The sequence below is a fragment of the Nymphaea colorata genome, chromosome 1 (genome assembly GCF_008831285.2).
Source record: "Nymphaea colorata isolate Beijing-Zhang1983 chromosome 1, ASM883128v2, whole genome shotgun sequence".
NCBI lineage: Eukaryota > Viridiplantae > Streptophyta > Magnoliopsida > Nymphaeales > Nymphaeaceae > Nymphaea > Nymphaea colorata.
The window spans coordinates 28,077,957-28,094,955 of record NC_045138.2 but is presented as its reverse complement, the minus strand read 5'-3'; the positions used below and the strand labels follow the sequence as shown (position 1 = coordinate 28,094,955).

Genomic DNA, 16,999 nt, shown 5'->3' with positions numbered 1-16,999 from the left:
CACCCTCTTCTCCTGCTTTTATAGCAAAAGGAGTGGACTAACATTTTTTTCCCCTTTAAGACTCCGAGAAGTCAGCTAGGGGTAGAGATGGCGATCATGATCTGGGAATGCGATTTGCAGTTATTTTGCTTCCAAACACCAACATTTGAAACCCAGATTAAAAATTCCAGTCTGATCAATATGTTTATGTGGAAAGAAAGTATCAATTACATAACCACGAGCTTAATTGTTAGTGAACAAGAAAAGATGATTATATATTAATATATTTTAGAATAGTCATTACTTCCAAACACATACATTTTCGTTGTTGTGTTCGGGCCCGAACACATAACCTGCTTCCAACTTTGGCCAGTAGAAGGACGTGAACGCCTAGAAAGGAGGATCACTAAGCCTGATCTGCTACATTATATCTGTTGACCAATCGAGATGTTAGGCTTCAATTAAACGTTTGGACTTTGGAGTATGCTAAGTTGCTAACCAGGTAGCCTGCAAGTTGCTGGCGCACTACTCTCAATCAGTTTCTATCAAAATACCCTTACGAGTGAGCAGGGTGACCCCAAAGAGTCAGAATCATTATTTGATGTTCACTTTTTTTCTCTTGTTTTTCTCATAACCATATGACAAAGGATCAAAACACCATTATGAATGAGTTGGGTGACCCTAAAGAGTTAGAGTCTGCATTTAAATATTTCCTCTCTCTCTCTCTCTCTCTCTCTGTATATATATATATATATATATATATATATATATATATATATATATATATATATATATATATATATATATATATATATATATATATATATATATATATATAGTGATCCACATAACCAGACAACTAAATGAAAGGTTTTAATTTGTTGTTGTGGGATTTAATAAAACGGAACGAGTGTGGCATCGTTAGCTTCTACCCTTACTCTTTTCCAGTACACAGTCAATAAACAGCTTTACAGGGAGCAAGTGATTTCTATGACATGGAAACCATAGAACAAATGACAAAAAGGTCAGGTGCATTAATTCTTTAGGTCCTGTTTGAAGAGGAAGAATTTAACATGGTAAATTTATCATGAAAAAAAATGTTTAGAAAATATATAGGATGAAATTTTACTATCTTTTGATTTGAGGCCCTCTTTGATTGCAGGGTAAAATTAACTATATTTGGTGCACATGATAAAAAAATATGAGAGATTTTTTTCTTGACAGTTAGAAGTTGTTGTGCAGCGAGAGGAGAGGAACAAAAGAGCAAGATAGGAGGAGATGCAGTGAGAGAGGGGAGACACAATGATAGAGGAAGAGATGCAGCGAGAGAGGAGAGAGTTGTGCAACAACAAATGTGAGGAACAAAAGAGCGAGAGAAAAGGAGACACAACGAGAGAGGAGGAGACGCAGTGAGAGAGGGGAAGAAGGGCGTCGACGGGGAAAAGAGGTGAAGGGCTCTCAATTTTTTCTCCGCGAAAAAGCCTGACCTCAACAGGTCGGACTTTTTTTCGTGTGAAATTTCACCCGATCGTAGGAGTTTTTCGAGTGAAGTTTCACGGTGTTTGATTCGTCGTGAGGTGAACGGGTGAAAGTTCACTCGCCTGTACAGTTTTCAACCGATGCACAAGATTTTTCTTGTACATCAAACAGGAGCCTTTGAAGCTCTGAGAGGCGCCATTGATTTGAAGATTTGGGCATGTATGGTATTTCCTCTCAGTATATATGATTCCATCCCAAGTTTTAGCCTCATCACGAGGATTTCGTCCCACTCATCTCAAATGCTTTACATCAATTCACCTAGTCAAGCTTGTACAAGCTTCTTCAACTTCAAAGCGACTATCATCGTTGCTATTGTTATTGTTATTCTCTATTGCTGTTATTTCAAGTCTCTGATGTTATGGTTCTGAAACAAAAGGCAGTTTCTTCACTGGCATGTGATAGAATGAATTACAGGAACACATCATACTGTTGAGCCACCAAGTGGAGAACTTCCTGGACGTGAGGTGGAGGCTGAGCTCAACGAGACTTCATATTTCATGTCTCACGCCATCTTCATGTTCGTCATTGACGGCAATGACAACCTCTACACTTGCTTCGACTCAGATGACAGACCATGTATTCATGAAGAACTCACTCGCGTCCTTATTGGGAACTATTCCTTCCGACTTGAGCTACAAAAACCTGCAGCCAGAAAAAGAGTTCAGGGGACTATTAATCTTTTTTCGCAACTTTTAGGAGGTGCATGTTTGTCTTCCTACACATTTTAAAACATATTTTTAACAAAACCGATATAAGTGAATTTCAGATTTCTTTAATCGCCGCTGTCATATGAGTGAGAAAATGAAAGAGATAGAGAGCGGACAAAATGGAAATTCATTCAAAACAAATTGTGGTGACAAGGTTTCACCAATCAACGGTGAGAAGAAGAAGAGAAAGATTAGCAAAGAAACCAAGAACAAATGACACGAAGAATAGAAACCTGAGCAGAAACAAAACAAAAAGAGGAGGGGTTGACCTTGTTGAATCCGCTCAATTCTGAACTTGATCGAGTCCAAAATCGTCGAATTTTATGTTTTTTTTAATAAAAATACTGTGCATCTATGCTGGTTTTTGCTTGTTTTCCCAACATCTTCAACACTTTGACATGTTGCTTTCCTCTTGCTATTGTGTTTACATACTTCTCATCTTTAATCTACTTGGATTTTAATGCCGTTAAATTCTTATACGCGTGTGTGATTACGGTCATGTCCTAGCACCCAAGTTTTTTGAAAGGACCCTACACCCTCCCTCATACTGGTTGGTACCTACACCAGCACCCATGATGAGGGCCCTCTTATAATCCTTTAATGTCCATTTTTTTTTTAACAATCACTTCCCGTTCGGCGGAAATCAGACTTACTGCAACAAAGTTCAGACTTGATGAGTATAGGGAAACCCCATCGTTTCAACACATCAACAGTTTGTATGCTGGAATATTCACAAATTATGTAAGAGTTTCCCACAAGGAATGAGGAGCTGAGATATGCTCTCTTTAGGTCGGCACGACACCTCATCCTATTGACCCAAGAGCAAAACATCCACACAAATGGAACTAGTAACAGGGTTCTCATTGGCTGGATAGTCAGTTGGGCCACCTACTTTATGCCCGTTAATAAGAGATTGAGCCTACAATTAGAATAAGTTTGATTTACATGGAACAATTCTATGTTTTTTCTTTACATGCTGCAACCGATGGTAATTAACCTGCACATTTGCAAACAGTATGAACATATTGCTTATTAAAACATTCACTTATGGGTTATTTAGTAATGATGGAAAGTTAACCGAAATCTCTTTCTCCCACCAATGCCATGTCTCATGCCTGGCATGGCAAAAGCAAGTGGTATGCGAACGAATCATCTCTGCTTATCCTTCCTTTCTGGTCCTTCCCTTTGCTTCAGATATTTTATGGCCGAATTTTCTAAACAGCGCCAACTCCATTGCTGAGATGACAATACATAAATGTTGCATTTATTTCACCGCGGATCTTAGATCCACAGTGATTGAGATCCCTAGAATCTCATATTCATGATTTAAGATTGAAGTATTGAACCTTCCTCCATCCGACCTTAAATCCATGGATCTTAACATGTAGCATTCTCCCAAACACCTTTTTTTGAAGACCAGATTTAAGATCCGAGGTATCAAACACAACTTAAGAGTGTAAGTTTTCCACACCGGTCGAGTCGTTTTTTGCATATCGACCCTGAAATTCTCCTTATGTTGATTAAAATGATCCAAATGTTATGAAAAAGATGAAAAAAAACACAAAGACGAAGTTACTCACCCCATAAGGGCTTCCGATGGTAGGAAAACCAAATTTTGTGGTCCCTCCAATAAATTTTTTCTGGTTGTTTTCCGTTGATATTGATAGGAACTGGAGAAAAGTAAGCCATCGCTAGAATATGAAGCAGATTATCAGCAGCGCATGTTCGGTTAATGGGCAACTTATTCATTTGTTGATACTTTTAAACCCTGCCCAAATGCGTAATAGTATAAGAGCAACTAATTTGAAGAACTTGTTTTCCACAGAAACTGTACGTTGCCGGAGCTCGAATATTTGTTTTGCATAATCTCCATCCACATGGCTGCAACCCTTTTTCCAGAGTGAAAATCACTGTGAATGTATGACTGAGATGAATGGTGCTATGCTTCTGTTCAATAACCACTTGAATGCTTCCCTCGATGACTTCATGGAGGAGATGCCTGGCTGTGGCTCCGTATTAAGATGTGATTCCAAAGCTTGATGATATAATCTGCTAAAAATAAATCCATATTCATTACTTAAATATGAAATGCCACATATCGTTTAATTGGAGTTATATTTTATGTAAGCTAAAGTAGGGCTAGGTTCGTTGTTGAGAAGCTGATACGGATCGGCGTGAAGTCACCAATCCTAATCGAATACAAGAATAAAAGAACAATGCATATTCAATTAGCTTTTTTGCTACTTGACCTTTTTTCTTATTATCTAGTGACTGTGACCTATTCTTGCCCCTTGCCTAACGAACCACATAAAAAATTTTCTTCTCACGACCTATCCTTCCGGAGAACTGATGCTGGGGTTGCCCTGGAATTTTCTTCTCACAACTTGTTTTTGTGATGTTTGTCTCGTCCGTTATGTTCGGTGTTTGATTTCTGTTATTTCTGTTCTATGTAATGTTTGTGTCATGTGCAGCCTATAGTGTCCACTTTTTCATAATATGAATGCTTTGTTTGTCAGTTTTACTTGTTCTGTTCATTGGTTTCAAAGACACCATATAGAGCTCATGCTTTCAATTGTGAGCAAAAACGGTATAGTATTACATGTCGGCTTGTATGATCACCTTCTTATTTTTCGAATTCCAAAAATAATTTTAATAATTTTAATTGATTAAAATGTAATAATATATGAACCTCTATCAGCCACGTACCGGGCAGGATACGTTCTGAGACAAGAATGTTTTTTTCAACATTAGAGAGTAGCTTCATTTACGAAGAAAATGAAAAGGAGAAAGCTAAAAAGTGTATAGAGAAAACTCCACCACTTCGATAAGGGGCCCTCTAAGTGCGGCTGTTGAAAGTTGGTTTCTTTGGTGGCATTGTTATCTAAGATCGGGTTTGATGAAATACAATGGCTTGTAGTCAGGAAAGAGCAACTGAGTAATTAGAGCTGCACATGAGCCGAGTCAACTCAAAAAGTCCAGCTCTATAGAACAGGCTCGAGCTGATGCAGCATTGAGCTCGAACTTTTTTAGGATTTTGAAAGATAAAGTTTTACCAGTTAAAATTTTCAGAATTTTAGTTTTGACTCCTATAAAAATTTGAAAAAAACATAGTTGGCACCTGTAATTGCTTGATGCTTTGACCTATTCGGCTCTTTTAAAAGAAAAATTCTATTTCCGCTCGGGAGAAAAGATGAATATAAGGATGACTGACTAAGAGAAGCCCATTTCTTTTACGACTTGCTGCTCGATATGGCGATTATGGAAGATGATGAAGATGATGACAACACTTTGGATCAAGGATTATGGCAGGGAAGATGGGGATAGGAATGGCTGAAGAAGAACAAGGTTTCCTGCAAAAGGTTTAGTGTTTCTAGTGAGGGTCGGATCTTGATAACAGGACGAACACCAGAAAATTTTTCTGAAAGGGTAGAATTAAAGTTTTTTGACAAAGAGCCTAAATACCATTTTCAAAATTTTTATATAAAAAAATAAAATTTTTTAAATATACATGTAATTTTTTTTTTTAAATTTTTTTTGAAGGGCACCACCCCCTAGCCCCGCCCATGCTATAACGAGGTTGTCACACCTCACCGCACATAGACCCACTCTCGCGTAGGGCTGCATATGAGCCGAGTCGAGCTCGAGCTCGAGCTCGGCTCATCTCATGTTTAGTCAGAGCTTGACTCGAGCTCAACACGAGCTTCACAACTTCAACTCGAACTGGACTCGAGGGATTGTGTCGAGCTTCACAGCTTAACTCGAACTGGACTCGAGGGACTGTGTTCGGGGTCGACTCTAGCGGGCACGGGTTGTTATCTACGGTTAACTGCAGAAAGAAATAAAAAATTGCAAAAAGCAGGTCAAATATGCAAAAAATGACAGGGCGATATCTTCCGACAAAATAAAATGCCGCTCGACCTGTCGACCGTAACCCGTCATCCTCTGGTCGTGGACAGGGAGAAGATGCCGACACATTTCCCTTCTTCTCCCTTTCATTTCTTCTCCATCGTCCTCGTCTCCACCCTCTACCTCCTCTTCTTCCTTCCTTCTTCAGGCTCTACCAGAGTTGTTTTCCGCTCAGCAGAAAAGAAGAAGAACGCGGCGCCCCTGTTCGTCTTCGGGGACTCGATGGTGGACAATGGGAACAACGTCTTCCTCCCGAACCCAGAAGCCAAGTTCGACTTTCTGCCTTATGGGGTGGATTTTGCAGAGGGTCCTACTGGGAGGCTCACCAACGGAATGAACCCAGCAGATGTCATGGCGCAGCTGCTCAACCTCCCTGCCTTCCTGCCTGCCGCAAAGGACCCTCTGTCCAAGGGGGAGCGCATCCTCAACGGCCTCAATTACGCTTCCGGTGGTTCCGGAATCCTCGACTCCGTTGCTGATATCGTGAGTTTCTATCATTCTTCTTCTCTAATTGGTTAGCAGTTCTTAATCGTGAGCCTTTTCTGCTGCTTGTTCTTCTTAGTTCTTGAGAGATTAAGTAATTTCACTTGGGTGAAGGTTACTGTTTTCCGCTCAGTTGATGATCAACTTGAGGACCTTTCATGTCTCTTGCCTGTCGATCATTTTCACAATTTGTTTCCCCTTTTCTGAAAATTGCGACCAGTTTCTGAAGGATTTAAACGTTGAACTAATCTCTCAACATGATGATGTTTCATCAGGTTTTCTGATCTTAATTTACTGGCCTACTGAGAATAGTACTGAATAATTTAATATGTTTGGAATTTTATTGGGTAATAGTTCATTTTGTTTTTTCCTACCAGTCGTCGACTGAGAGATTTTGTCGCCTGCTTGAATAAATTGAACGGAAAGCTCACATCCTGACATCCTACCAGCTGTTGTTCCGATAAGCGTTGCCTAACCTCTTAGACCTTATCATAATTTGCACGTTCAATGTTGAATTTAACACGCTTCCTAAGATTGCAGCCCTCAGCTGAGTCATCTTGGGCTTTTAACACAGGATGCAAGCGCACGCCCTGAACCGCTTAGGTAAATACATTTATTTGGTTGTCTTCTTAGATGAGGACCACAATAAAGGATATATATATATATATATATATATATATATATATATATATATATATATATATATATATATATATATATATATATATAGTGTAAGCTTTTTTTTTTTAATTTATAAAAGACAAACCAATCCTTTTTGAGTGGTTCCATTGCTTCTTCATCAAGGAAAGATGGGGACCAAATTGACCTTTTCAAAGTGTAGACGTGAGAATCTCCTCACGGTGCTTGGTTGTAAATAGTATTAGATAATCGATTAGATATGGGAGAAGTTCTGTCTAGAAACGGGGTAAAATATGTTGAACAAACTACTCAACCTTCCCACCCAAAAAAATGAAAAAGGAAAAAACAGGATAAAGTTCGAAAAAAGAGAAGAAGAAGAAGAAGAGAAAAACATAACAAAAATTGAAAAATAAAGTGGTTTGATGGTATTGGTAGGTTGAACCATTGACCATTTCATTCACCTAACAGTAACGGTAAAGCCATACACAGCTACCTTTGGAAGAATTGTTGGTACAAATCTCTCTCTCTAAAGTGTGTTTTCTCCTTCAACCCTGGCCAAAAAATATTTTTATAGTTCTTAAAAGTGATATTCACATTCTTATTGTATGTTTCCAATGTTGGTGTAGCGCTTTCATGCAATATTTTAGGGCATTCATGTCTCCTTAGACCTAATCAACCATCCAGTCAAGAACTACTGAAATGCACGCAAACAAAAAGTGAGGTAAAAAGTAAAATATTCATGCAAGTACCAACAAAAGTATTGAGTTGACCTAATTTTACAGTTTGCCCAGCTAACGCATAGCACCTAATTTCTGAAAGCAACAGTAACTAATAAACTGGTTGGTGAACGATCTCTCCCTCTATCTCTCTTGGATTTTCATGCCCCTCAAGAAATTTTAAATTCAGGCGTACTTTTCATGTAAAATTGCAGCACCCCATGGGCAATTTTAGAAAAAAGAGAAATTTTTGTTTCGCTTCCACCTTTTAAAAAGAAGCCTTTTAAGGAAAATGAAGGTTAGCCCTACTCTTATATATTATTACAATATATGGATGCATGATCCTTTAGTTGATAGGTGTCTGTGTGTTTTACTTAGAAAAGAGAAGGATTCTTCAAATCAATTTATAAATTCGGCCCCAGTGTCATTTAAACAGAAGAATTTACTTTTTGCCTAAAATCCATACATGTGAGATAGATCTGAAGCGAGGAAAACGTGACCTAAAATAGAATAAAATAAGAGAAGGTGACGTCTCTCATGACAAAGACTGGCAAAACTTTCCATGAAAGTGCAGTCTTTATCCCTACCTTTCATCCTTCACCTATATCTCTCTTTACCTGAGTCAATCTTGTCTCCCTTTTTCTGTAATTCTTGCGCCAAGGATTGTGCTCCCTGGGTGTGTTTGATTGCTTGGACTTGCTCATGGGTGTTAGTCCTGTAGCATCAACATCAGGTGAGAAAAGCTCCCCATTCAAATTTCTTCACGGCCAAGAAAGTCATGAACTCAATTGCCTCATGTTCAGTGGATATACTAGACATTAATCAAAAGCGTTGCGTCACAAATAGTAGTAAATCTTGTCATATAAACTCTTGAAGGGTGTTAGTTGAGCTTGTTAAAATTCCTGTATATTGTAAAGGATGAATTAGAGGATGAGTAGGTGATTGCTCGGAGAACACTTGTGGTTTTCTTTGAATAAATTAATCAACCTGAACCTTATTTTTCGGCATCAGATTTTGGTGCCGATGCCTGGACTCAGTTACTCTCATCCCACTCAAATGGGTGCAAATGGATCTGACTCAAATAGAAAAATAAGCATCAGATTGGACTCAGTAGAGCCAAAAAATTGGAGAAAAGGAGACCAACCTGTTCAAATTTTCTGAAAGGCTAACAAAACCAATCCAGTTTCAATATGTTCCATAGCTAGAGTTGCAGCATGTAAATGAGGCAATTAAGAAAAAAAAATTGTCCTTGTTATGTTATGAAAAGTTGATTGTGTCTTTTATTTCAGTTTTATTTCTTTTGTTATACTTGTAACATTGTTATAAGTCGCTGTGAAATAAGACGCATAAAAAGATTCTCAATTTCTCACATCGGCCATCTCTAAGCTGCAAGAAAGCTGATTCGGCCTTAGCACAGACAAAGAGACGACACGCATCCCGAGTTGCTTTTACGAATCAAACGGTCAAGCATCCTGAGACATGTCTTGCTTCCTGGAGGGTGCTTACGCTGATGATGTCAGCCACCAGCGACCTAGCCTGCAGGTTGGAGATTTTTCAGTTGTCGAGTTGCGCAATGGATTACTTAAAAACCTCACTAAATATGGGTAGCATGGAATCAGATTCTAAAAGCAATACCTACTGTTCTAGATCTTATGAAAGACATAAAAGTTAATGAAACACAGAGGGGATCCTCATTTCTACAGGTAAAGGAAATTCTAATATGCATAATTAACTCTGTCATTATATCTTCGGGAAAAGACTATTTGGAAAAGAAATAGACGCACTGATCAGTGGTTTGGGGCTGAAAGGATCATAATCCATTCATTCCGCTCTTGGTTGTTCTTTCATTGCAGTCGGCGTGCATATCGTTGAACCAACAGATCGAGCACTTCCGAACTGCGACGGTACGAGACTTGAGCTCTCAACTCAGAGAGAAGGGGCAACAACTCGCTTCCTTCCTGTCCAAGAGCATATTCATGTTCAATGCGGGGGGCAATGACTGCTCATGGATGTGCTCCCAAGCAAACAGCGGGGATGGCCAATGCACTGCACAGGAGTTCCTGCAGTCACTCTTGGCAAATTTCACTCAACAACTCAAGGTACAGAACTACCAATGACGAGCATCATTGAGAAGGGGCCGCCTTTGGCAGATGGTCCTGATAGTTGAAGCAAAAATCGAGGCTATCCATCTGTCTTGATGGATGGTTCCCTAATCCCCTGTTTTTTTTCCCTCTTTCTGTCTCTCTTTCTTTCTGTTTTTTCTTACAAAGCAGAAAGCATGTTGAAGATGAGAAATCAGGTTTGCCGACTGAGTTTGGGTGGTGGGGTTGTTTGGTGCAGGCAGTGTATGGCGTGGGAGCCAGAAAGTTTGTGCTGTTTGGAGTTCAGGCGATTGGTTGCACGCCATTTGCTAGGGCAGCGTCAGGCATGAAGGACGGGTACTGCAAAGAGGAGATGAACAACGCTGCCATCTCCTTCAACAAGCTCTTAAGCTCATCCTTGGGGGATTTGGAGAAGAGGCAGATGCCTGGCTCCCGTATTGTCTACGTCGATACCTATAAAATTGTTAGAGACGTGTTCGACAACCCTGCTCCTTTGGGTATGTTCCTTTCTTTCACCGTCACCCATGTATGTCTTCATTGTCATCCATCGCAGGGTGTTGGCAATTTAGACAAATCCCTCCCTCTATGCCACTTTACATTAGGTCCAGGAACCAAGTTTGATTCTTTTATACTGTCTGTTGCTTCTGGGGATAAAAAAATAACGCGTTTTCCTGCAGTACTTTCGTGTTAAATTCACATGGTTGTCTTCTTCCAATAGTTCTGCGCGTTCTTACGCACAATTTCGTTTGTGCATCCTCTGACTTGCCTATATTATTGGTGCATAATTTGTAGGGTTCAGGGTGATAAACCAGACATGTTGCAGACTCTCAAAATCAAGCCAGAACAAGATGTGCGAGGAAGGCAGCGCCCCATGCGAGGACAGAGACGCCTACATGTATTTTGATGGTGTGCACTTCACTGAGGCACTCTACAAACACTTGGCAGGCAAGGCGTATCTCTCAGAGCTATCATCCGAAGTTTATCCCTACAATGTTGCTCGTCTGGTTGACCTTGAGCTAGGGCCCGCTGCTTCATCAAATGCTTATGCAGAGACAGAGTCACATGCAAGCAGTTAGAGAGCCCACGGATGAACGGCAGCGCTTGTGAGTGGATTTTAGTTGGCACTCTCAGCTAGTCTGTCTTTCTGCTTCTTATCAGTTTGTAATAAATTTGGTGTACTCGTTAGTGTACCCAAGGAACACATTTATGGTCTACACACTTATTCGTCAGTAGACCATATACATTAGAAAAGTAATTTAAAAGAGCTGGAATGGAGGAGGGGCCATGAAATTGTGCCTGTTGTTCGCATCTCTTCTCTGAGACATGATGAAAATGAAGTTTTTCTATAGAATACAATGACCCGCATCCTCTGAAAGTTGTGATGAGTTGCATCATTTTCCCCATCGGTTTGAGTGTTGCAACGGCTTGTACTCAAATATTGTCAAGTTCCTTAGTATTATGTTGGAAACGGTGCTTGCAGCCGATGTTGAACCAAGTAGCTTGTACCTAAAATTTTGGAGTGGAAACGGTGCTATCAGATGGCATCATTTTAAACAGAACAATAGATGCTCGGATGACCACATTTACACATATTATCTTTATTATTATTATGTGTGTCAGTTTAATGTTTTAATTGAAACTATAATCCAATATGAAATTTCAGCACATCGTATATGTGGCCCTCAAAAGAACTCATTCTATGATGAATGGATCGATTATACTGACCGACAAGCACCAACGAGAGTTCGTGAAGGTCCTACCAGTTAGGCTGCTCGCTGCCACATCGTCACTGGTTGCTTCAGTTAGACAAGCTTCTTTGCTTACAGAAATATTTCTGTAAGCCGGCCCGGCATTTCTGCGTATGGAATGGCACAAGAATCACATGGTTGTTTGGAATACATAAAACGTATGAATAGGAAAATAATAAAAAAACCCTTTTGACTAAAAAAAGGTATCATTAGATCGATTAATAAATGATCGAACAAATAAATTAGGTGACCGGGCTTTCCGTATTTTTCCACCTTGCAAGAAGGCCCTTCTTTATTGTGAAGTTCTTTAGTGTTATGTTGGAACCGGTGCTTAAATCCATTTACTGATATACATCTGACAGATTGTGGCTTATAGCTTTGAAGCTGGTTAATTAAGAAGGTGCATGGATCAGAGGTGCAGCGGCATCTAACAGCCAATATCTCCATTGACCAGTAGAGGGCACCTCCCGGCCTCTTCCTATTCAAACATTCACGAGAGCGTCGTCGGCCGGACTGGGAGCTATCGGATGACCTCATTTACATCTTTTGGCTTATTATTATTTTTATTATTACTGCTATGTGTCTTCATAATACTAAAAGAGACCAATATTTAATGTTTTAATTGAAACTATAATCTAATATGAAATTTAAGCGCATCGTATATGTGGCCCTCAAAAACCTCAATTCTATGATGAATGAATGAATTATATGTACTGACCGATATGAACCAATATTGAAAGTATCTGAAGGTCCTACCTCTTAGGTTGAATTACGAGTAAAGATCAAGTTGACTGTCAGATGTTTCCGGAGGAAGATATAGAAGCAAGAAAGGAGTGCTCCAATGGTTCAGTGTGGAAATAATGTGAAGGCCACCGTTTGTTCCCTCTCTTATATTTATATATGTCAAGGGAATTTAAGAGGGAACAAAGAGCACCGAAGAAAATGGGAGAGTCCAACCCCACCATGCTGTTCCTTTTCTGTGTCCTCATCTCCTTCTCTTTAGCACCCGCTGATGCTGATGGTAGCGTCCCAGCACTGTTCGTGTTCGGCGACTCCATTGTTGACAGTGGCAACAATGTATTCGTTCTGAACTCGACGGCCGTCGCAGATTTCCCACCATACGGCGTAGATTTCTTCGCGGCCACCGGCAGGTTCACCAACGCGCGGATCTTGACTGATGTTCTGGGTCAGCTTCTGGGCCTGCCGGATTTGATCCCTTGCAACTTGGCTCCATATGCCAAGGGGGAGAAGATCCTTCATGGACTCAACTATGCATCTGCTGGGTCTGGGATCCTCGACAACACCACTACTGGTGTAAGTTTTACAGTTCATTCATTAGTTCTCCTATGGATATCTCTATATACGTATTCTGGCTCTTGCATTTATGAAATGGTAGGAGACCGGACACCACGCGTCTTGGCAGATGAGTTTGATGAATTGTTAGAAGAAATGTAGAAGAAGGAGGACAAGATTTTTCATCCTCCTGATATAGCATAACTGATTGGAGTGAGGTGTGTTCCATCCAGTTTTTTTGTGGGCAGTGGATTGTTAACTTTTCACTCACCACTCGCCTAAAAACATGTAGTTGGTTAGATGAATCGGACTTCCTTGCACGTCCAATGACTTGATGAATGCTTGACATTGGTTGAATGCTCGGCTCCATGCACTGAAGTAAATGCTTTGAGTTCAAATGACAGAAAAACATTGCAAAAAAAAAAAAATCTACAAAAACAAAGTTGGAACAGCCAAAAGTTACCTTTTTGAGAAAAATATAAATATAAAAAAACCAAAAAAGGAAAACTAACAAGTCACGCAGTTGCAATGTGAGGGGTCAGTTATGGATGCCGAACATGCGCACTATCTTAGGCTGCTAGTCCAAAAACAAAAGTTATATAATCATCCGGAATGAAAAAATTAATACGATCATGATGGCGTACCCCACTTTTACTCCTCTTTTCTTTAGGTCCAGGAGCAGAACTTTTATGTTCTTTATACTATTATTATTTTCCCAAAAATTTTAAGTATTCCATGTGGTGGTGCTAATCAATCTTCTCATGAACTTCTAAGAGTGATTTTGTGATCAATGGTAAATATAATAATATTTTCTGGCACATATATATATCTTTCATGCTTGATAATTTATATGATCATATCCAATGACCCCTTTCTTTTTCTTTTCTGCTCAAAACCTAACACTTCACATCCCTAATCACTTTGGTTTGCTGCAATTTTTGCAGGCAATAGTGATACCACTGAATGACCAGATTGCATTCTTTGAGAACTCGACGCTGCCGGAGTTGGAAGCGCTGCTGGGAGAAAACCTCACTTCATATCTTGCTAGCAGCATCTTCGCATTCAACACCGGCGCCAACGACTACATCACCTACTGCTTCGGCACAACGCTTACTTGCGACCTCCCCAAGTTCACCGACTACCTCATTTCCGTGTTTGCCGGACAACTCAAGGTGCGGAAATACCTTTTTCAATTTGCTTACCTTGAGGTTAATTTTTTGAGAATTGACAATCTGAAAATATCCTCTTAATTCACCAAACTTCAGGCTTTTTCTAAACTCTCGATTTTTTATAAATGCTCTGAAATGTTCTCTACTACATGCTTAAAATTTAGAAGAACTACTTCAAATATTTGTGATAAAAGTAATTTCTGCATATCTTGTAATAGAAACACAATTGGAGAGATGCCCATCTTTTTGTCAAATGCATAGACTCTCCTCCCAGCTACCGGTTCCCAAACAACAACCAGTACCACCGAAGCATGCTTGTTCAAAACCTCAGAAAATTTCCTTCCATCTCCGCTACCAGTCTCGGTTACTTCTTCACCATTTTTGTGAACGCCAATCAGGCCAACCACCAGCTTGGAGTTTAACCCTACTGGAGACTCTGTAATGTCTTGAGTGAAGGGGATTTCTCTTTTTTGGCTGATGCAAACTTGAGAGTATGCAAGATTAGAAAAAATCGAATCTCTCATGAGAATTCTGGTTACTGATAAGTTTCCATGCATTAACAAACTTCTGTCACTAGAGAATTTGGAGAACTTTGCTTTGATTTCACAAGATGTTAACAGTCCCTTAAGATTGCCATATCTAAGATCGCAAATTAACAGCATTAATGAACTTTAGAGATTTTGTGAATTTCCTTCAACACCCACAAACTACTTGCTTCCAAAAAGAACGTCAGAGAATTCGGAGGTCCAAAATTTTATCATATTTTGACTGAAATTAAGTGCATGTGAATCGCGATTTCGTTTTCGGCAGAGGATGTATAGCTACGGAGCCCGGAAGTTTGTGTTGTACTCGACGGAAGCATGTGGCTGCACGCCGGTGGTCCGAAGCATGGGCGACGGCAGTTGCAATGAATTGTACAGCTACGGGGCCATCTTATTCAACACTCTCTTGAACTCTTCCATTGACAAGCTCAACGAGGAGTTGCCGGGCTCCAGTTTCGTCTTTGCCAACGTCTATACTCCACTAATGGAAATTATAGCCAACCCATCAACTTATGGTATGCAACTTCTCTTTCCCTTTAAGTTTCTTATTCATGTTAAGTATCCAATCGTTTCTTTCTGGTTTGGGAATCTCAAAATGTTGCCCAACAGGATTCGAAGTGGTGGCGTCGGGATGCTGTGAGACCTCTACTTCAAGTGGTGGCGATGTGTGTGTGGAGAACGGGACTGTATGTGATGACAGGAGCGTATACGTCTACTTTGATGGAGGACACCCAACTGACAGAGTCAATGCCATCCTCTCCCAACTGGTTTACTCCTCCAACCTCACATCTATTGCCTACCCCTTCAATGTCCAGCAGTTAGCAAGCATCAACGCTTCCGCTTCTGCTTCTTCCGCCATTCTAGAGCCTTCTGAAAGCTTGGTGTCCCATGGGAGGGACGTCCAGTAGGGATTCTTCTCTATGTCAGTGAGACAACAGGGCCTTGAGGTTCATAATCTAGTTATTGAGATCTGTAATAGGATAATGGATTCCCCTTGAACTTTCTCTTCTTTTGGGCAGCAAAGCACATCTTCTGCAATCTATCAGTACATCAGGAAGCTTTCTGATTTGCTCAATTTCTTGTAAGTACAGGCGAACCGGTGTCATAAAATCGGCTTCTGAAGCAAATCGCAGAGACTGCCGATTCACCCCAACTCGATCAGCTGTGCATCAACCAAAAATATTGAAAAAGTCCTCTGGAAAATGCAAATAGAAAACTAAAATATAGTACAGAATTGCGTAAAATTTGATTTCAAGCGGCAAGCTTGAATTTCCATAAGAATCGACCAAATTGATGCCAATTCTGATCGTATTAATGAAGCAAACAAGTTTTTACCTTCTGGCTTGTGAAAGGGTAACGCTTTGGCGTTAATTATATGACCAATCGACTGTATGAATTCAATCTAGTTAGTTTTTTAAGAAAACTTAGATAGGCTCTGAGCCTTTATTGCAAATGAATGACTATTTACATATCCAAATTTATATCCAAATCAATCTGAAAGCTGCAGAAATTTAAATGGTTGGTCCGATTGATCGAATCATATTTTTGATTAGCTAACTAGATTAACCATCCATGCCGCAGTACTCCTTCTAAACTTTGCCAATTCATGCTGATGCTGATGCAGATTTATAAGTGATAAGAAAATGACAGAAAGCAGACGGACGAATTGAATTTTATTATATTATTAAACTTTAAAACACTCATAAAATTTGATTCGTGCATTGAATTTTATGTTCATCTTTTCACCTTGCAAATTGGAGTTTTATGACATTTTTTTCTTATCCAACATTGTGAATTCGGGTCGTCCAAGCATATTTGTGATCAAACCGGGAAAAACGGACAAAGAAAAATCGACTAATTTTTTGCTCAGCCGATCCGAGTCGACAACCATAGCTATCAAATTAAGCTGCCATATAAATAATGAAAATTAATTAAGGAGAAAATAACACTTGATCGGATTATTTCGGATCCAATATATGATCATTTGATATTTAGGACTGGTGGTGTAGGAAAGATTATAGGATGGTAAAAATAAAAAACTTATAGAACGAAATGTCTAACATTTAGGCAAATAACAAATCATTGATCAACTTTTAAAAGTTACGAACCAATTACTCGAGTAAAAGAAATCATTAGTCACTGAATGACAAAGATATCTCGAAAAAAAAATGTTTGG

General features: G+C 39.6%; 2 protein-coding genes across 2 annotated transcripts; both read left to right on the top strand.

Annotated features, from left to right (window-relative positions):
- Window positions 1–6,143: 6,143 nt before the first annotated feature.
- LOC126409716 (GDSL esterase/lipase At1g29670-like) lies at window positions 6,144–11,427 on the top strand. Its single transcript, XM_050075655.1, has 4 exons — window positions 6,144–6,614; window positions 9,823–10,068; window positions 10,310–10,568; window positions 10,864–11,427. Exons 1-4 carry the CDS (start codon window positions 6,189–6,191, stop codon window positions 11,145–11,147), a joined length of 1,215 nt encoding a protein of 404 aa, XP_049931612.1. The 5' UTR covers window positions 6,144–6,188; the 3' UTR covers window positions 11,148–11,427.
- A 1,239-nt stretch (window positions 11,428–12,666) lies between these two features.
- On the top strand, window positions 12,667–15,898 carry LOC116245840 (GDSL esterase/lipase At1g29670-like). Its single transcript, XM_031617415.2, has 4 exons — window positions 12,667–13,133; window positions 14,057–14,284; window positions 15,092–15,338; window positions 15,433–15,898. The coding sequence occupies exons 1-4, from the start codon at window positions 12,720–12,722 to the stop codon at window positions 15,729–15,731; spliced, it is 1,188 nt and encodes a 395-aa protein (XP_031473275.2). The 5' UTR covers window positions 12,667–12,719; the 3' UTR covers window positions 15,732–15,898.
- The last annotated feature ends 1,101 nt before the right edge of the window (window positions 15,899–16,999 follow it).